Source organism: Scyliorhinus canicula, chromosome 18, assembly GCF_902713615.1.
Source record: "Scyliorhinus canicula chromosome 18, sScyCan1.1, whole genome shotgun sequence".
NCBI classification, from domain to species: domain Eukaryota; kingdom Metazoa; phylum Chordata; class Chondrichthyes; order Carcharhiniformes; family Scyliorhinidae; genus Scyliorhinus; species Scyliorhinus canicula.
Window position 1 is genome coordinate 63,962,682 of NC_052163.1, and position 22,353 is coordinate 63,985,034.

The 22,353-nt window shown below is 49.0% G+C and overlaps 1 protein-coding gene across 4 annotated transcripts in view; it reads left to right on the forward strand.

Moving 5' to 3' along the window:
- LOC119953628 (transient receptor potential cation channel subfamily V member 6-like) overlaps nt 1–22,353 on the forward strand; it is a 117,193-nt gene that overhangs the window by 90,458 nt on the left and 4,382 nt on the right. For all 4 annotated transcript variants that reach the window (XM_038778088.1, XM_038778085.1, XM_038778086.1 and 1 more), the window contains exon 13: nt 2,544–2,812. In XM_038778088.1, the coding sequence (XP_038634016.1) occupies nt 2,544–2,812 (269 nt within the window). The remainder of the gene's footprint in view (nt 1–2,543; nt 2,813–22,353) is intronic.

Below are 22,353 nucleotides of genomic sequence, written 5' to 3' on the forward strand. Positions count from 1 at the left end.
ATACATGGGAACACAACCACCTGGAAGTTCCCCTCCAAATCATTCACCATCTTGACTTGGAGATATATTGGCCAATCCTTCACTGTCACTAGATCAAAATCCTGGAACTCCCTCCCTAACAGCACTGTGGTGTACCTGCACCACATGGGCTGCAGCGTTTCAAGAAGACAGGTCACCACCATCTTCTTAGACATCGAATTTACAGTGCAGAAGGAGGCCATTTGGCCCATCGAGTCTGCACCGGCTCCTGGAAAGAGCACCCCACCCAAGGTCCACACCTCCACCCGATCCCCACAACCCAATAACCCCACCCAACACTGAGGGAAATTTTGGACATTAAGGACAATTTAGCATGGCCAATCGACCTAACCTGCACGTCTTTGGACTGTGGGAGGAAACCGGAAGAAACCCACGCACACACGGGGAGGATGTGCAGACTCCACACAGACAGTGAGCCAAGCAGAATCGAACCTGGGACCCTGGAGCTGTGAAGCAATTGTGCTATCCAATCTCAAGGGCAATTAAGGATGGGCAACAAATGCTGGCCTAGCCAGTGAAGTCCGCATCCCGTAAAACTGAATGTTAAAAAAAAGAAGTGCTTGCATCAGCCGGCCCCTCAATCTTTGCTCCTTGCACCAGAACCCTTCCCTTCCATAGGAAGACCCCTGGGATCCAAGATCAGACTTTCCTGCACTCCTGGGGTCTGAGATCAAACATCTCTACACTTCTGGAGTCAAACTCTTCCCAAACTTGGGATCGTACCTATCTTGGCGTGCAACCTTTTCCTGTGCCTGCCTGACTGTGCCAAGCCAACATGCAGACAGGGAACTTGTCCCAAAAAATGCAAGTGTGGAGGGATTCCGCCCTCACCTGTTGCTTAACCCCCTCCTGTCTAGGCCAGTGACATCCATGTTCTGTAAGTGAGAAGAAAAACATGCTAACAATAGCATAATGGCCCGAATGGCCTGTTCCTACACTATTATAATTCTATGATTCTATGATAACAAAGGCACTGTATAAGTTCAACATTCCAGTCTATTTCTAAACAAAAATCAATGATTTGATTTGCCTTTCCTGTTTGCAATATCTTTTTTTTGACTTATGTATCTTCCCATTAGGTTGCCTCCTCCTCTACACCATTTTAAATGATGCATTTTATTTCATGGAATTGCTCACCTTTTTATTTTGCACCAGTCTGTATTTGCCACCTATCTGCCCTATCTCTGTCCTTCCTCTATCTTTGGCAATGTTTTACACAGTTTGCCAAGCTCTGCAGTTTGGTGTTATTTGCAAATTCTGTATTATTCTGCCAATTCCCATGACTCAACATTTGTGTATAGATGTCACAAAAGACCTCTGAGGAACACTGCTCGCCGACCGCGCCCCCACCCCCCAACCCCACTCCCCGCCCTTTCCAAGAAAACACCTTTTATGGAATTAGAATCTAAGAATTGTTGCAGCATAGGAGGAGTTTATGCCGGTTCTCTGCAGAGCAGTCTCACACCCCTGCCTTTTCCCTGTGGCCCTGCAAATATTTCCCTTCAGGTCCAATGCCGTTCCCTTTGGAAAGCCACTATTGAATCCATCACACTCTCGGGCTGTGTATTCCAGAGTCTAACCATTTTTTGCGTAAAACGTTTTTCTGAATGGTTCTTTGTCCCATCACTTTAGATCCATGTGTTCTGGTTCTCACCCCTTTCGCCAACGGGGACGGTTTCTCCTATTTACTCTGTCCAGCCCCCTCATGATTCTGAACACCTCGATCAAATCTCCTCTCAACCTTCTGTGAGGAGAAAAATCCCAGCTTCCCCATCTATCTATATAACTGAAGTCTCTCAAACATTCTCACACATCTTTCTTGCGCACTCTCTAAACCCTTTACATGCCCAGAATTGGATCCAATATTCTACTTGAGGCTGAACCAGTGGCCAGAATTCTCTGGCCTTTCGCTGGTGGTGGGATCCTCTGGTCTCGCCAGGAATGCACCCCCGCCCATGGGTTTCCCGGCAGTGTGGGGTGGCTTCAATGGAAAGTGGCAGGAGCAGAGAATCCTGCCCAGGTTCATCATAACTTCCTTTCTTTTTCACTCTATATATAAGCCCTACGATCCATTGTGCCTCTTTCCCAACCTGCCCTGCCATTCTTCAATAATTTCTGTGCAGAAACCCTCCAGGTCTCCCTCCTGCTGCAACCCCTTTAGAATTCTACCCATTATTTTATAACGGAATCCTTTGTTCTTCCTACCAAAATGAATCACTTTACACTTTCTCTACATTAAATATCATCTGTCATGGATCCGTCCATCCCAACAACCTGCGTATGTCCTTTGCTTCCATGTTTAATGTCATCTGCAAATTTTGGAATTGTGGCATGCTCCTTGTTTCCTACTCTCCTGCTCCCTCTATCCAAATGGCCAAGCTCCCTTTGGTTACATGCAATATTATCTGCACCGCAAGTCTCGTGTGTGTATTTTTTTGCTGAATGTTTTATTTTGGCAGCGAGGTTCCGAGTTTGGTGCTGACAGTGATTTTGTTTCATTCCAGCCATATACATGTCATTTCAGGAGCTCGATCCTTCCCAGTGGATTCGCTTTAATGACTATAAGAATCTGATTTTTCTGATGTTCATGCTCTTTTTTGGACTCCTCGACATCCCACTAAATTATGAAAAGTACACGCCTTTCATGGTGAAGATCTTGTATGTGTCCTACATTATGATGACTTTTCAGCTGATGGCTATTCTCTTCATCTTCTTGATCGCTCAGACACTACGGCGGGTGATGAAGAATCTGGATGTACTCTGGCAAGCGCAGGTACTGAGTTCAGACATGCTCATTTGTCTGATTCTGCCTCAAAAGTAGGAAAGAAATTAAGAGAAATGATATTGTCTGGGCGTTCTGTCCTCTTACATCAACGGGCCTAACTCCACGTTCCCAACAGGTGCAAGGAAAGAATTACCTGCATTTATATAGCAACTTTCACAATCGCAGGTGGTTCCATAGCTCTTTACAGCCCTTTAAGTACTTTGAGGTATTGTCACTGTTGTATTGTAGGACATGGCAGGCAATTGGTGCACAGCAAGGCTAATAGTGAAAAAGCCATTTTATTTTTGAATTGATGTTGATTAAGGGATTGATATTGGTCAGGGCATCGACCGTCCCTCAAAATTGCGGCCACATCCACTTTTACATCCATCTGAGAGGGCCGACAGGGTTTAGAATGGAATTTTCTCCTTTTCATGCAGAGTGTTGCAGTGGGTGCGAAAAGCGGCATTGAAGCTGCCGACCTCAGTGGCTGCTTTCACTGCCGTATCGTGAGGCACTCTGAAAAGAGAAAATGCAAGTGTTGGGTCCCAAAACTTCATTGAGCCTGTCTCGCCAGCAACTTGGCTTTTAAAAGTTTAGGCCGCATTTTTAAAGGCTGCTCTAATACCAAAAAGTTAAAATAAAACACTCACATGATGTACCCTCACCTATGCCCCCCACCCCCCCCCCCCACCCCCCACACAGCATCCCTCCCATGCCAGGGGGGCAGTGCCAGGGGGCAGTTCTGGGGGGCAGTGCCAGGGGGCCATGCCTGGGTATGACCCTCTCGCCCCTGAGCGATGCATTAACCTAGGCTCCTCTGGCAGGTTCTGCCCGCCAGATGCACGCTGTGGGGCAGCAGTCATAATTGATGTTGACCTGCCTTCACACTGACGTGAAGGGAGGGGGTGGAATGGTCAGACACAGAGCCTGATAGTTAGATTTAAATTTATTCTGATGGGCTTTCTGACATTCAATGTTGGAAATCCCATTCGGTCACTGGTGGGGGATGGGGACAATTGCCACTGGACTTCCTGCCAATGCAAAACATGTTTTGGGCCTCTTGCGATTTTTCGCCCGCATCGCCATTCATGTTCGATGAAAACGGGAGAGCAAAATCCTGGCCATAATGTCTCATTCGAAAGATTGCATCTCCAACAATGCAGAAGTTCTTCAGCACTGTTTTCCTTTTGATTTTCTTTCCTACCCCTTTTCTTGTGAAGGCAGTCACTCACACTCTTCATCTAGTGTCCTCAATGTCCAAGGGCTGTTAATCATGATTGTGCTATGATATCACAATGGGCAAGGCAAGGAGGTAGGCCTCAAGGCTCAACTCAGTTAGTACGGGGCTTGATCCTGCGCTGTTAGTGCTACTCTGCACCATACTCCAGCCATCCAGCCATTTGAGCAAACCAACCCCTTCCTGTATGGGATGCATCTCGGATAATTAGTACCTCTGTTAAAGGACAGGGGGGGGGGGGGGGGCTTGTTGCACTCTTTGTAGCGGTTCACCTTTCATTGCTCCTGCCCTGCACCCAAGCTTCACTTGTGGCCTCTGTTATATTACTTTACGTAATATATATACTGCTCTTTTGAACCGGCCGAGTTGTTGAAATGAGCAGTAATCATCTTGTAAAGATAAACTAATTGATTAAGTGATATAAATAAATATTGTAAGTTCTTTTTACTTAATACTCAACTAGTAAAACAAAGAAACAATTGTAGAGATAACTAATTCAATTATACAATACAATGCTTTGATAACTAATAACTTCTCTCAAAAGGGAAAATGCTGGAAACTCTCAGCAGGTCTGGCAGCATCTGTAGGGAGAGAAAAGAGCTAACGTTTCGAGTCCAATGACTCTTTGTCAAAGCTAACAGGCAGAGAAAGTGGGAAATATTTGTACCAGGAGTGAGGATGAAAGTTGAGTCATAGCCACAGAAACCCAGGGAAACTGGGTGCTAATGGCCACAGATACCAAGGGGAAAGAGCGTTAATGGCAGTCCCCAGAGAGGACAAAAGATGGTGAAAGGTCAAACAGCAGGGAAACTAACATCAGAGGATGAACTGTGGGTGTTGGAGGAGGGGAAGGGGGAAGCAAAGAGGAGAAAGGTGCAGGAAAGGTGGATAAGATTGGGGGGCAAAAATTAAATGTATTTTAAGAAAGGAAGAAATGGTAAAAGACAGTTTTTTTTTAAAATGTTTTTTTATTGAGTTTTCATATTTTATATATGACAAATTACAAGTTATTAGAGAGAGAGAAAAAAAAAAGGAAAACACAAAAATTTAACATGAATATTTACAGGTAAGCATCTTCATAACAATAATTGTGGCCGCCCCCTTTAGCCAGCATACATATTTTACATTCCCCAATATGGCCGAGGCACATGTTTATAGGCATTTATTTATAGTTTGGTTTTGGGCCTTGGCTTGCTATCAAACCCCCATACCGAGCCCGTAGCCCCCCCCCCCCCCCCCCCCCCCCTCCCCCCGGCTACCTTCCCCCGATTCCCGTCCATTTTCCCCTGGTTCTTGGCCACCCGACTATTCTTCCTCCTGTACGTTGGCCACAAACAGGTCCCGGAACAGTTGCATGAATGGCTCCCACGTTCTGTGGAAGCCGTCGTCCGACCCTCGGATGGCGAATTTGATTTTCTCCATTTGGAGAGATTCCGAGAGGTCGGACAGCCAGTCTGCAGCTCTGGGTGGTGCTGCTGACCGCCAGCCAAACAGGATTCTACGGCGGGCAATCAGGGAGGCAAAGGCAAGGGCGTCCGCCCTCCTCCCCAGGAATAGATCTGGCTGGTCTGAAACCCCGAAGACCGCCACTATCGGGCATGGCTCCACCCTCACCCCCACCACTTTGGACATAGCCTCGAAGAAGGCTGTCCAGTACTCCACAAGTCTGGGGCAAGACCAGAACATGTGGGCGTGGCTGGCCGGGCCTCTCTGGCACCGCTCGTAAAAGACAGTTAAAATGAAATGAAAACAAATGGGTCGAGGTGGGGCTGGTCATCTGAAGTTGTTGAATTCGATGACAGGCCAGGAAGGCTGTAGTGTTCCTAACCGGAAGATGAGATGTTGTTCCCCAGTTTGCGTTGAGCTTCACTGGAACATTGCAGCAGGCCAAGGACAGACATGTGGGCATGGGAGCAGGGTCTTTTGTTAAAATGGCAGGCAACAGGAAGGTCAGGGTCCTGAATGCACACAGACCGAAGATGCTCAGCAAAGCGGTCACCCAGTCTGCGTTTGGTCTCTCCGATATAGAGGAGACCACATTGGGAGCAGCGAATGCATTGGACCAGATTGAAAGAGGTGCAAGTGAAACGCTGCTTAACCTGGAATGAGTGTTTTGGGCCTGGGATGCTAAGCATGGAAGAGGTAAAGGGGCAGGTGTTACACCTTCTGTGATTGCATGGGAAGGTGCCATGGGTGATAGGAGAGGTACTGGGTTTGGTGGAGGAGTGGACTAGATTGTCTCGGAGGGAACGGTCTCTGCGGAATGGTGACAGAGGGAGTGAAGGGAAGATGCGGGTACCCATTGCTACACCTTTGATTTGGAGAAAGTGAGATGAGTTAAAGGAGAAGTTGTTGAGAGATAGAACGAGTTCAGCCAGGCAGAGGAGAGTCGTGGTGGATGGGAATTGTCCGGGTCTCTTTTCGAGAAAGAAGCGAAGAGCTCTCAGGCCATCCTGGTGTGGGATGGAGGTGTAGAGGGATTGCACATCCATGGTGAATAGAATGCGGTTAGGGCCCGCGAACTGGAACTGTCAATATGACACAGTGCATCAGAGGAATTTTGGATGTAGGTGGGGAGGGAATGGACCAGAGAAGTGAGGATGGGGTCAAGATAAGAGGAAATAAGTTTGGTGGGGCAGGAACATGCTGACACAATGGGCCTGCCGGGACAGTCCTTTGTGTGGATTTTGGGAAGTAGGTAAAAGCGGGCTGTCCAGGGTTGGGGGACTATGAGGTTGGAAGCCATAGGGGGAAGGCATCCGGAGGAAATAAGGTCACTAACGGTGTTGGAGATAATGAAATGAGAAATGAAAAATGAAAATTGCTTATTGTCACGAGTAGGCTTCAATGAAGTTACTGTGAAAAGCCCCTAGTCGCCACATTCCGGCGCCTGTCCGGGGAGGCTGGTATGGGAATCGAACTGTGCTGCTGGCCTGCTTGGTCTGCTTTAAAAGCCAATGATTTAGCCCAGTGAGCTAAACCAGCCCCTATGGTTTGATGTTCAGTGGTCTGGTCATGGTCCAGGGGGAGGTAAAAGGAAGTATCGGAGAGTTGGCTCTCAGCCTCTGCGAGGTAGAGGTCAGTGCGCCAGACAACAACAGCATCCCCTTTGTCGGTGGGTTTGATGACAAAGTCGTGGTTAGACCTGACAGAGCGAAGAGCAGAAAGTTCAGAAGGAGAGACATTGGGACATTGGGGGGCAGAAAAATTAAGACAGCCAATGTCCGACTTTGGCTATTCAATGGACTCAGATGTGCTTGCATGACAGAGTGAGGGTGATATGGGGCGACTCTCACTCACTATAACCTGTTTCACGTGTTAGTCATGACACATCACCTACCAATTCATCTTCATACAGCTGTCGAGTCCTGTGATGATGGGGGGGGGGGGGGCGCAGGTGATGGGGTAGCAGAATACACTGGGAACTGTATTTACAGTCCTGCAGACACACCACCCATGCCTCAGGGTTATGCAGTGAACTTCAGCACCCCCCTGAGTGACTGAACAGTCTTCTTCAGAATGACACTGCTCACCTCCATGGTGTGAGAAAAGGGCTAAACAACGGCATCTGAAACATTATCAGCTTCACATAACCTGGCCAGTTTCCCCACCACTGATGGGGATCCTGTTACAGCAGTTAGCAACAAGTATAAAGAAGGCGAAAGTATCATTGCTTACCATTGGCAAGTGAAATATGTGGACATTCATGGATCATGCCAGTGTGGACAGACAAGTGAAATGACCGGCTGGGCTCACAAAGGACTTTCCAAATATAACTTCCATAAGATTCCCATGGGTGCAGGAAGGTGGGATCAGAAAAAGGTGTCCTTGGGCTGGCATGGACAAGATGAGCTGAATGCCCTCCTTCTGTGCTGTAACTTTTCTATGATTCCATGATTCCAACAGCATTAAACAAGACTTGGCTAGGGCAGCACGATGGCACAGGGGTTAGCACTGCATGACGCCGAGGTCCCAGGTTCGATCCCGGCTCTGGGTCACTGTCTGTGTGGAGTTTGCACATTCTCCCTGTATTTGCGTGGGTTTCGCCCCCACAACCCAAAGATGTGCAGGGAAGGTGGATTGGCCACGCTAAATTGCCCCTTAATTGGAAAAAATGAATTGGGTACTCGAAATTTATAACAAAAAAAACAAAATAAAAGCACGATTCGTCTAGCTCATGAAGAGCAAATTATAGAAGATCTGGTGCAAATGTACGCAGAATGTTTCGATGATAGTTGGATGTTTTGAGTATCACATCGCTATTGATCCAGCAATGAAATCAATGATTCATCACCCATGTAAAGCAACAATAGAATTAAAAGGAAATCTTGGAAGAGAACTCCAGGAGGTGGAAGAAAGGGAGTTGGATGCTGGAGTCATAGAGCCTACAGATTGGGTAAATTCCATCATGATGAGAGAGAAGCTGAAAGAATGGCTAAGCACTTGCCTGGATCCCAAAGATCTTAATCAAACAATAAAGAATCCAACATTGAAAGAGATCACACCAGCATTGTGTTTTTCTGAATGGAAGGTTGTGACCAGTGGTGTTCCATTGGGCCTCTGTTGTTTGTAGTGCACATAAATGTTTTGGAGGAAAATGTAGCCGATCTGATTAGTAAGTTTGCGGACGACACCAAGGTTGGTGGAGTGGCAGATAGTGTTGAGGATTGTCAGAAGATACAGCAGGACATAGATAGAGTGGAGACTTGGGCAGAGAAATGACAAACAGAGATTAATCCGGACAAATATGAGGTAATGCATTTTGATAGGTCTAACATAGAGGGGAAATATACCGTAAATGGTAAATTTCTTAGGAATATAGAAAGTCTGAGAGATCTGGGCGTGCAGGTCCACAGATCTTTGAAGGTGACAACACACATGGACAAAGTGGTCAAGAAAGCAAATGGAATGCTTGCCTTAATTGGACAGGGCATTGAGTATAAATACTGGCAAGTTATGCTGCTGTTGTATAGAACCTTGGTAAGGCCGCATTTGGAATATTGCGTACAATTCTGGTCGTCACACTACCAGAAGGATTTGGAGGCTTTGGAGAGGTTGCAGAGGAGGTATATCAGGATGTTGCCTGGTCTGGAGGGTCTTAGGTATGTGGAGAGGCTGAATAGACTCGGACTGTTTTCATTAGAAAGACAGAGGTTGAGGGCTGACGTTATAGAGGTCTACAAGATTATGAGGGGCATGGATAGAGTGGATGGGTAGGCACTCTTTCCCAGGGTGGAGGGATCACTCACCAGGGAACATAGGTTTAAGGTCCATGGGGCAGGTTTTTTACGCAGAAGGTGGTGAGTGCCAGGAACGCGCTGCCAGGGGAGGTTGTGGAAGCAGATACATTAACGACATTCAAAAGGCATCTTGACAAACATATGGATAGGATGGGTATAGAGGGGATATGGCACATGGAAGTGCTGAGGGTTTTGGCAAAAGTTGATATCATGACTGGCACAGGCTTGGAAGGCCGAAGGGCCTGTTCTTGTACTGTGTTGTTCTTTGTTCTTTAGTGTGTTACCTCTGTCACTTTCTTCTGCAATGCGGCCCAACCTCCGATCCCTTGGCCCATCTCTCCAGGCATCCCCCCTGCCCATGACACTCACCCACCCTCCGGCCGTGAACATGTTCCTGGAGCTGTGACCCATGCCCTGGGTGTTCGGATATTGGCTGCTGCGTGTGTGGTGTTGCCTCCCGCAGTGTTCAAGCACAGTGTCCAGGCATCAAGATGTGAATAGGCTGCTAGGCAATGACTCCCACATACTACATGGCCCGTCCACCCACGGGAATCCACTTGGGTTGTGTGCAGTATTCACTTAACCATGATTACCAATTACCTATTAGCAATAGCCTTTAGCTGCACAGCCAAAGGCCTCAGCAGTTGGTGGGTGTTATGGGTGGTCAGTGGGGCAGACAGGCAGGGACGGCAGTTGCCCCCCAGAATGGTACACACGATCCGGGGGTTGACATGGTGGTGCCACATGCAGTTGCCCCCTGATTGCCCCTTCCCAGCGCAAACACCCCCACCCTCACATGGTGGCCCACCCCTGAAGAGGGTCCCCACCCCCAGCCGAGGATTCCCCCCATCCCCTGCTGAGCAATGGAGTGGCAAGTCCAGCGCCCCCATGCGCAAAGATGGCCACTCACCTTCTCAACTCCCCACAGAAGACCTTCTGCCAGGTTCACGTTATTAAAGGAAGTGCTAATTGGCGTCAACGTGGCCAGTTACTGGGGAGGCCGATGAATCACGGGAGGCCGCTCGATATGGGTGGCTTTCATTAACTGTATGGAAATAGGGCTTAAGTGGTGAGAATTGGTTTCTTGCCACACTACGACAAGATCCCAATTTTGCCTACGGGAGCAGGCCGGTTGCATCGCAAGCAGTTCGGTGCCTGGCGCGGTTCTCGTTTTCTGCCTCTTCCGCTATTCACTGGCCTTGTTTCGCTCGAGCGAGAGCACAATGAGGCCGGAGAATTGCGCCCATAATCTATAAACATTCTCCTGCCTGCCACCTTAACAATTTCCTCAAAATAATTAAATTAGGGTTCATTAGACATGACCTGCTCTTTGCAAATCTTAGCTGCCTCCAATCAGCTCTGATTTCTGAAAGTACTCAGTCACTCTGTTCTTCATGATGTGGAGATGCTGGCGTTGGACTGGGGTGAGCACAGTAAGAAGTCTTACAACACCAGGTTAAAGTCCAACAGGTTTGTTTCAAACACGAGCTTTCGGAGCGCTGCTCCTTCCTCAGGTGAATGAAGACGTGGGTTCCAGAAACATATATACAGATAAAGTCAAAGATGCAATACGATACTTTGAATGCGAGCCTTTGCAGGTAATTAAGTCTTTACATGTCCAAATGGAGCAAGTGGAGAGAGGGATAATCACAGGTTAAAGAGGTGTGAATTGTCTCAAACCAGGACAGTTGGTGGGATTTCGCAAGCCCAGGCCAGATGGTGGGGAGTGAATGTAATGCAACATGAATCCCAATATCCCACGCAAGATTCTTCTTGAAATCCAATTTTAGGTTATTACGACCATGTCTGATGTTCTTTGCAATCCTTTATATAGCAGTCCCCCTGGAGAGACCAGTAACACTCTGACCTGGATTGAGACTGTTCCATAACTGACACAATCGGTATGTGGTGGGAGGCACAATCATAGTATTGTGGGAGACACAATCAGTGTGTGATGGGAGACACAATCAGTGTGTGATGGGAGACACAATCAGTGTGTGATGGGAGACACAGTGTGTTGTGGGAGACACAATCAGTGTGTGATGGGAGACACAATCAGTGTGTGGTGGGAGACACAATCAGTGTGTGGTGGGAGACACAGTGTGTTGTGGGAGACACAATCAGTGTGTGGTGGGAGACACAATCAGTGTGTGATGGGAGACACAATCAGTGTGTGGTGGGAGACACAATCAGGGTGTGATGGGAGACACAGTGTGTTGAGGGAGACACAATCAGTGTGTGATGGGAGACACAATCAGTGTGTGATGGGAGACACAGTGTGTTGTGGGAGACACAATCAGTGTGTGATGGGAGACACAGTGTGTTGAGGGAGACACAATCAGTGTGTGGTGGGAGACACAATCAGTGTGTGGTGGGAGACACAATCAGTGTGTGGTGGGAGACACAGTGTGTTGTGGGAGACACAATAAGTGTGTGGTGGGAGACACAATCAGTGTGTGGTGGGAGACACAATCAGTGTGTGATGGGAGACACAATCAGTGTGTGATGGGAGACACAATCAGTGTGTGGTGGGAGACACAGTGTGTTGTGGGAGACACAATCAGTGTGTGATGGGAGACACAATCAGTGTGTGGTGGGAGACACAATCAGTGTGTGGTGGGAGACACAGTGTGTTGTGGGAGACACAATCAGTGTGTGATGGGAGACACAATCAGTGTGTGATGGGAGATACAATCAGTGTGTGATGGGAGACACAATCAGTGTGTCGTGGGAGACACAATCAGTGTGTGATGGGAGACACAATCAGTGTGTGGTGGGAGATACAATCAGTGTGTGATGGGAGACACAGTGTGTTGTGGGAGACACAATCAGTGTGTGATGGGAGACACAGTGTGTTGTGGGAGACACAATCAGTGTGTGGTGGGAGACACAATCAGTGTGTGATGGGAGACACAATCAGTGTGTGGTGGGAGACACAATCAGTGTGTGATGGGAGACACAATCAGTGTGTGATGGGAGACACAATCAGTGTGTGGTGGGAGACACAGTGTGTTGTGGGAGACACAATCAGTGTGTGATGGGAGACACAATCAGTGTGTCGTGGGAGACACAATCAGTGTGTGATGGGAGACACAATCAGTGTGTGATGGGAGACACAATCAGTGTGTCGTGGGAGACACAATCAGTGTGTTGTGGGAGACACAATCAGTGTGTGGTGGGAGACACAATCAGTGTGTGGTGGGAGACACAATCAGTGTGTGATGGGAGACACAATCAGTGTGTGGTGGGAGACACAATCAGTGTGTGGTGGGAGACACAATCAGTGTGTGGTGGGAGACACAATCAGTGTGTCGTGGGAGACACAATCAGTGTGTTGTGGGAGACACAATCAGTGTGTGGTGGGAGACACAATCAGTGTGTTGAGGGAGACACAATCAGTGTGTTGTGGGAAACACAATCAGTGTGTGGTGGGAGACACAATCAGTGTGTGGTGGGAGACACAGTGTGTTGTGGGAGACACAATCAGTGTGTGGTGGGAGACACAATCAGTATGTGGTGGGAGACACAATCAGTGTGTGGTGGGAGACACAATCAGTGTGTTGTGGGAGACACAGTGTGTTGTGGGAGACACAATCAGTGTGTGGTGGGAGACACAATCAGTGTGTTGAGGGAGACACAATCAGTGTGTTGTGGGAAACACAATCAGTGTGTGGTGGGAGACACAATCAGTGTGTGGTGGGAGACACAGTGTGTTGTGGGAGACACAATCAGTGTGTGGTGGGAGACACAATCAGTATGTGGTGGGAGACACAATCAGTGTGTGGTGGGAGACACAATCAGTGTGTTGTGGGAGACACAGTGTGTTGTGGGAGACACAATCAGTGTGTGGTGGGAGACACAATCAGTGTGTGGTGGGAGACACAGTGTGTGGTGGGAGACACAATCAGTGTGTGGTGGGAGACACAATCAGTGTGTGGTGGGAGACACAATCAGTGTGTTGTGGGAGACACAGTGTGTTGTGGGAGACACAATCAGTGTGTGGTGGGAGACACAATCAGTGTGTTGTGGGAGACACAGTGTGTTGTGGGAGACACAATCAGTGTGTCGAGGGAGACACAATCAGTGTGTGGTGGGAGACACAGTGTGTTGTGGGAGACACAATCAGTGTGTGGTGGGAGACACAATCAGTGTGTGGTGGGAGACACAATCAGTGTGTGGTGGGAGACACAGTGTGTTGTGGGAGACACAATCAGTGTGTGGTGGGAGACACAATCAGTGTGTGGTGGGAGACACAATCAGTGTGTGGTGGGAGACACAATCAGTGTGTGGTGGGAGACACAATCAGTGTGTTGAGGGAGACACAATCAGTGTGTGGTGGGAGATACAATCAGTGTGTCGAGGGAGACACAATCAGTGTGCGATGGGAGACACAGTGTGTTGTGGGAGACACAATCAGTGTGTGGTGGGAGATACAATCAGTGTGTTGTGGGAGACACAATCAGTGTGTTGAGGGAGACACAGTGTGTGATGGGAGACACAATCAGTGTGTGATGGGAGACACAATCAGTGTGTGGTGGGAGACACAATCAGTGTGTGGTGGGAGACACAGTGTGTTGTGGGAGACACAATCAGTGTGTGATGGGAGACACAATCAGTGTGTGGTGGGAGACACAATCAGTGTGTTGAGGGAGACACAGTGTGTGATGGGAGACACAATCAGTGTGTGATGGGAGACACAATCAGTGTGTCGTGGGAGACACAATCAGTGTGTGATGGGAGACATAATCAGTGTGTGATGGGAGACACAATCAGTGTGTCGTGGGAGACACAATCAGTGTGTGATGGGAGACATAATCAGTGTGTGATGGGAGGCACAATCAGTGTGTCGTGGGAGACACAATCAGTGTGTGATGGGAGACATAATCAGTGTGTGATGGGAGACACAATCAGTGTGTGATGGGAGACACAATCAGTGTGTCGTGGGAGACACAATCAGTGTGTGATGGGAGACATAATCAGTGTGTGATGGGAGACACAATCAGTGTGCGATGGGAGACTCAGTGTGTGGTGGGAGACACAATCAGTGTGTTGTGGGAGACACAATCAGTGTGTGGTGGGAGACACAGTGTGTGGTGGGAGACACAGTGTGTTGTGGGAGACACAATCAGTGTGTGGTGGGAGACACAATCAGTGTGTTGTGGGAGACACAATCAGTGTGTGGTGGGAGACACAATCAGTGTGTGATGGGAGACACAGTGTGTTGTGGGAGACACAATCAGTGTGTTGTGGGAGACACAATCAGTGTGTGGTGGGAGACACAATCAGTGTGTCGTGGGAGACACAATCAGTGTGTGATGGGAGACATAATCAGTGTGTGATGGGAGACACAATCAGTGTGCGATGGGAGACTCAGTGTTGTGGGAGATACAATCAGTGTGTGGTGGGAGACACAATCAGTGTGTCGTGGGAGACACAATCAGTGTGTGGTGGGAGACATAATCAGTGTGTGATGGGAGACACAATCAGTGTGTGGTGGGAGACACAATCAGTGTGTGATGGGAGACACAATCAGTGTGTGATGGGAGACACAATCAGTGTGTGGTGGGAGACACAATCAGTGTGTGATGGGAGACACAATCAGTGTGTGGTGGGAGACACAATCAGTGTGTGATGGGAGACACAATCAGTGTGTGATGGGAGACACAGTGTGTTGTGGGAGACACAATCAGTGTGTGGTGGGAGATACAATCAGTGTGTGGTGGGAGACACAGTGTGTGGTGGGAGACACAGTGTGTTGTGGGAGACACAATCAGTGTGTGGTGGGAGACACAATCAGTGTGTGGTGGGAGACACAATCAGTGTGTGATGGGAGACACAGTGTGTTGTGGGAGACACAATCAGTGTGTGGTGGGAGACACAATCAGTGTGTGTGGGAGATACAATCAGTGTGTGGAGGGAGACACAATCAGTGTGTGGTGGGAGACACAATCAGTGTGTTGAGTGAGACACAATCAGTGTGTGGTGGGAGACACAATCAGTGTGTGGTGGGAGACACAATCAGTGTGTGGTGGGAGACACAGTGTGTTTTGGGAGACACAATCAGTGTGTGGTGGGAGACACAATCAGTGTGTCGAGGGAGACACAATCAGTGTGTGGTGGGAGACACAATCAGTGTTTGATGGGAGACACAGTGTGTTGAGGGAGACACAATCAGTGTGTGGTGGGAGACACAATCAGTGTGTGGTGGGAGACACAATCAGTGTGTGATGAGAGACACAATCAGTGTGTTGAGGGAGACACAATCAGTGTGTGATGGGAGACACAATCAGTGTTTGGTGGGAGACACAGTGTGTTGTGGGAGACACAATCAGTGTGTGGTGGGAGACACAATCAGTGTGTGGTGGGAGACACAGTGTGTTGTGGGAGACACAATCAGTGTGTGGTGGGAGACACAATCAGTGTGTTGAGGGAGACACAATCAGTGTGCGATGGGAGACACAGTGTGTGATGGGAGACACAATCAGTGTGTGGTGGGAGACACAATCAGTTTGTGGTGGGAGACACAATCAGTGTGTGGTGGGAGACACAATCAGTGTGTCGTGGGAGACACAATCAGTGTGTTGAGGGAGACACAATCAGTGTGTGGTGGGAGACACAATCAGTGTGTGGTGGGAGACACAATCAGTGTGTTGAGGGAGACACAATCAGTGTGTGGTGGGAGACACAATCAGTGTGTGGTGGGAGACACAATCAGTGTGTTGTGGGAGACACAATCAGTGTGTGATGGGAGACACAGTGTGTTGTGGGAGACACAATCAGTGTGTGATGGGAGACACAGTGTGTGATGGGAGATACAATCAGTGTGTGATGGGAGACACAATCAGTGTGTGATGGGAGACACAATCAGTGTGTGATGGGAGACACAATCAGTGTGTTGTGGGAGACACAATCAGTGTGTGATGGGAGACACAATCAGTGTGTCGTGGGAGACACAATCAGTGTGTGATGGGAGACACAATCAGTGTGTGATGCGAGACACAGTGTGTTGTGGGAGACACAATCAGTGTGTGATGGGAGACACAATCAGTGTGTGGTGGGAGACACAATCAGTGTGTGGTGGGAGACACAGTGTGTTGTGGGAGACACAATCAGTGTGTGGTGGGAGACACAATCAGTGTGTGATGGGAAACACAGTGTGTGGTGGGAGATACAATCAGTGTGTGGTGGGAGACACAGTGTGTGGTGGGAGACAGTGTGTTGTGGGAGACACAATCAGTGTGTGGTGGGAGACACAATCAGTGTGTTGTGGGAGACACAATCAGTGTGTGGTGGGAGACACAATCAGTGTGTGGTGGGAGACACAATCAGTGTGTGATGGGAGACACAGTGTGTTGTGGGAGACACAATCAGTGTGTGGTGGGAGACACAATAAGTGTGTGGTGGGAGACACAATCAGTGTGTGGTGGGAGACACAATCAGTGTGTGGTGGGAAACACAATCAGTGTGTGATGGGAGACACAATCAGTGTGTGGTGGGAGACACAATCAGTGTGTGGTGGGAGACACAATCAGTGTGTTGAGGGAGACACAATCAGTGTGTGGTGGGAGACACAATCAGTGTGTGGTGGGAGACACAATCAGTGTGTTGAGGGAGACACAATCAGTGTGTGGTGGGAGACACAATCAGTGTGTTGAGGGAGACACAATCAGTGTGTGGTGGGAGATACAATCAGTGTGTGATGGGAGACACAATCAGTGTGCGATGGGAGACACAGTGTGTTGTGGGAGACACAATCAGTGTGTGGTGGGAGACACAATCAGTGTGTGATGGGAGACACAATCAGTGTGTGATGGGAGACACAATCAGTGTGTGGTGGGAGACACAATCAGTGTGTGGTGGGAGATACAATCAGTATGTGATGGGAGACACAATCAGTGTGTCATGGGAGACACAATCAGTGTGTGATGGGAGACATAATCAGTGTGTGGTGGGAGACACAGTGTGTTGTGGGAGACACAATCAGTGTGTTGAGGGAGACACAATCAGTGTGTGATGGGAGACACAATCAGTGTGTGGTGGGAGACACAATCAGTGTGTGATGGGAGACACAATCAGTGTGTCGTGGGAGACACAATCAGTGTGTGATGGGAGACATAATCAGTGTGTGATGGGAGACACAATCAGTGTGTGGTGGGAGACACAGTGTGTTGTGGGAGACACAATCAGTGTGCGATGGGAGACTCAGTGTGTTGTGGGAGACACAATCACTGTGCGGTGGGAGACACAATCATTGTGTTGTGGGAGACACAATCAGTGTGTGGTGGGAGACACAATCAGTATGTGGTGGGAGACACAATCAGTGTGTTGTGGGAGACACAATCAGTGTGTGGTGGGAGACACAATCAGTGTGTGGTGGGAGACACAATCAGTGTGTTGTGGGAGACACAATCACTGTGCGGTGGGAGACACAATCATTGTGTTGTGGGAGACACAATCAGTGTGTGGTGGGAGACACAATCAGTATGTGGTGGGAGACACAATCAGTGTGTTGTGGGAGACACAATCAGTGTGTGGTGGGAGACACAATCAGTGTGTGGTGGGAGACACAATCAGTGTGTTGTGGGAGACACAATCACTGTGCGGTGGGAGACACAATCATTGTGTTGTGGGAGACACAATCAGTGTGTGGTGGGAGACACAATCAGTATGTGGTGGGAGACACAATCAGTGTGTTGTGGGAGACACAATCAGTGTGTGGTGGGAGACACAATCAGTGTGTGATGGGAGACACAATCAGTGTGTGGTGGGAGACACAGTGTGTTGTGGGAGACACAATCAGTGTGTGGTGGGAGACACAATCAGTGTGTGGTGGGAGACACAGTGTGTGGTGGGAGACACAGTGTGTTGTGGGAGACACAATCAGTGTGTGGTGGGAGACACAATCAGTGTGTTGTGGGAGACACAATCAGTGTGTGGTGGGAGACACAATCAGTGTGTGGTGGGAGACACAATCAGTGTGTGATGGGAGACACAATCAGTGTGTGATGGGAGACACAGTGTGTTGTGGGAGACACAATCAGTGTGTGATGGGAGACACAATCAGTGTGTCGTGGGAGACACAATCAGTGTGTGGTGGGAGACACAATCAGTGTGTGGTGGGAGACACAATCAGTGTGTGATGGGAGACACAGTGTGTTGTGGGAGACACAGTGTGTTGTGGGAGACACAATCAGTGTGTGATGGGAGACACAGTGTGTGGTGGGAGACACAATCAGTGTGTGGTGGGAGACACAGTGTGTGGTGGGAGACACAGTGTGTTGTGGGAGACACAATCAGTGTGTGGTGGGAGACACAATCAGTGTGTTGTGGGAGACACAATCAGTGTGTGGTGGGAGACACAATCAGTGTGTGGTGGGAGACACAATCAGTGTGTGATGGGAGACACAGTGTGTTGTGGGAGACACAATCAGTGTGTGGTGGGAGACACAATCAGTGTGTGATGGGAGACACAATCAGTGTGTGGTGGGAGACACAATCAGTGTGTGGTGGGAGACAATCAGTGTGTTGTGGGAGACACAATCAGTGTGTTGTGGGAGACACAATCAGTGTGTGGTGGGAGACACAATCAGTGTGTGGTGGGAGACACAATCAGTGTGTTGTGGGAGACACAATCAGTGTGTCGTGGGAGACACAATCAGTGTGTTGTGGGAGACACAATCAGTGTGTCGTGGGAGACACAATCAGTGTGTGGTGGGAGACACAATCAGTGTGTGATGGGAGACATAATCAGTGTGTGATGGGAGACTCAGTGTTGTGGGAGATACAATCAGTGTGTGGTGGGAGACACAATCAGTGTGTTGTGGGAGACACAATCAGTGTGTGGTGGGAGACACAATCAGTGTGTCGTGGGAGACACAATCAGTGTGTGGTGGGAGACACAATCAGTGTGCGATGGGAGACTCAGTGTGTTGTGGGAGATACAATCAGTGTGTGGTGGGAGACACAATCAGTGTGTTGTGGGAGACACAATCAGTGTGTGGTGGGAGACACAGTGTGTGGTGGGAGACACAGTGTGTTGTGGGAGACACAATCAGTGTGTGGTGGGAGACACAATCAGTGTGTTGTGGGAGACACAATCAGTGTGTTGTGGGAGACACAATCAGTGTGTGGTGGGAGACACAATCAGTGTGTGGTGGGAGACACAATCAGTGTGTGGTGGGAGACACAATCAGTGTGTGATGGGAGACACAATCAGTGTGTGATGGGAGACACAATCAGTGTGTGGTGGGAGACACAATCAGTGTGTGATGGGAGACACAGTGTGTTGTGGGAGACACAATCAGTGTGTGATGGGAGACACAATCAGTGTGTGGTGGGAGACACAGTGTGTGGTGGGAGACACAGTGTGTTGTGGGAGACACAATCAGTGTGTGGTGGGAGACACAATCAGTGTGTGGTGGGAGACACAATCAGTGTGTGATGGGAGACACAGTGTGTTGTGGGAGACACAATCAGTGTGTGGTGGGAGACACAATCAGTGTGTGGTGGGAGACACAATCAGTGTGTGATGGGAGACACAGTGTGTTGTGGGAGACACAATCAGTGTGTGATGGGAGACACAGTGTGTGATGGGAGATACAATCAGTGTGTGATGGGAGACACAATCAGTGTGTGATGGGAGACACAATCAGTGTGTGATGGGAGACACAATCAGTGTGTTGTGGGAGACACAATCAGTGTGTGATGGGAGACACAATCAGTGTGTCGTGGGAGACACAATCAGTGTGTGATGGGAGACACAATCAGTGTGTGATGCGAGACACAGTGTGTTGTGGGAGACACAATCAGTGTGTGATGGGAGATACAATCAGTGTGTGGTGGGAGACACAATCAGTGTGTGGTGGGAGACACAATCAGTGTGTGATGGGAGACACAGTGTGTTGTGGGAGACACAATCAGTGTGTGGTGGGAGATACAATCAGTGTGTGGTGGGAGACACAGTGTGTGGTGGGAGACACAGTGTGTTGTGGGAGACACAATCAGTGTGTGGTGGGAGACACAATCAGTGTGTTGTGGGAGACACAATCAGTGTGTGGTGGGAGACACAATCAGTGTGTGGTGGGAGACACAATCAGTGTGTGATGGGAGACACAGTGTGTTGTGGGAGACACAATCAGTGTGTGGTGGGAGACACAATCAGTGTGTGGTGGGAGACACAATCAGTGTGTGGTGGGAGACACAATCAGTGTGTGGTGGGAGACACAATCAGTGTGTGATGGGAGACACAATCAGTGTGTGGTGGGAGACACAATCAGTGTGTGGTGGGAGACACAATCAGTGTGTTGAGGGAGACACAATCAGTGTGTGGTGGGAGACACAATCAGTGTGTGGTGGGAGACACAATCAGTGTGTTGAGGGAGACACAATCAGTGTGTGGTGGGAGACACAATCAGTGTGTTGAGGGAGACACAATCAGTGTGTGGTGGGAGATACAATCAGTGTGTGATGGGAGACACAATCAGTGTGCGATGGGAGACACAGTGTGTTGTGGGAGACACAATCAGTGTGTGGTGGGAGACACAATCAGTGTGTGATGGGAGACACAATCAGTGTGTGATGGGAGACACAATCGGTGTGTGGTGGGAGACACAGTGTGTGGTGGGAGACACAATCAGTGTGTTGTGGGAGACACAGTGTGTTGTGGGAGACACAATCAGTGTGTTGAGGGAGACACAATCTGTGTGTGATGGGAGACACAATCAGTGTGTGGTGGGAGACACAATCAGTGTGTGGTGGGAGACACAATCAGTGTGTTGAGGGAGACACAATCAGTGTGTGGTGGGAGACACAATCAGTGTGTGGTGGGAGACACAATCAGTGTGTGGTGGGAGACACAGTGTGTTGTGGGAGACACAATCAGTGTGTGGTGGGAGACACAATCAGTGTGTGGTGGGAGACACAATCAGTGTGTTGAGGGAGACACAATCAGTGTGTGGTGGGAGACACAATCAGTGTGTGGTGGGAGACACAGTGTGTTGTGGGAGACACAATCATTGTGTGGTGGGAGACACAATCAGTGTGTGGTGGGAGACACAATCAGTGTGTTGTGGGAGACACAATCAGTGTGTGGTGGGAGACACAATCAGTGTGTGGTGGGAGATACAATCAGTGTGTCGAGGGAGACACAATCAGTGTGCGATGGGAGACACAGTGTATTGTGGGAGACACAATCAGTGTGTGGTGGGAGACACAATCAGTGTGTGATGGGAGGCACAATCAGTGTGTTGAGGGAGATACAATCAGTGTGTGATGGGATACACAATCAGTGTGTGTTGGGAGACACAGTGTGTGGTGGGAGACACAATCAGTGTGTGATGGGAGACACAGTGTGTTGTGGTAGACACAATCAGTGTGTGGTGGGATACACAATCAGTGTGTGGTGGGAGACACAATCAGTGTGTTGAGGGAGACACAATCAGTGTGTGGTGGGAGACACAATCAGTGTGTGGTGGGAGACACAATCAGTGTGTTGAGGGAGACACAATCAGTGTGCGATGGGAGACACAGTGTGTTGTGGGAGACACAATCAGTGTGTTGAGGGAGACACAGTGTGTTGTGGGAGACACAATCAGTGTGTGATGGGAGACACAATCAGTGTGTGGTGGGAGACACAATCAGTGTGTTGAGGGAGACACAGTCAGTGTGTGATGGGAGACACAATCAGTGTGTCGTGGGAGACACAATCAGTGTGTGATGGGAGACACAATCAGTGTGTGATGGGAGACACAATCAGTGTGTGGTGGGAGACACAATCAGTGTGTGGTGGGAGACACAATCAGTGTGTTGAGGGAGACACAATCAGTGTGTGGTGGGAGACACAATCAGTGTGTGGTGGGAGACACAATCAGTGTGTTGAGGGAGACACAATCAGTGTGTGGTGGGAGACACAATCAGTGTGTTGAGGGAGACACAATCAGTGTGTGGTGGGAGATACAATCAGTGTGTGATGGGAGACACAATCAGTGTGCGATGGGAGACACAGTGTGTTGTGGGAGACACAATCAGTGTGTGGTGGGAGATACAATCAGTGTGTGGTGGGAGACACAGTG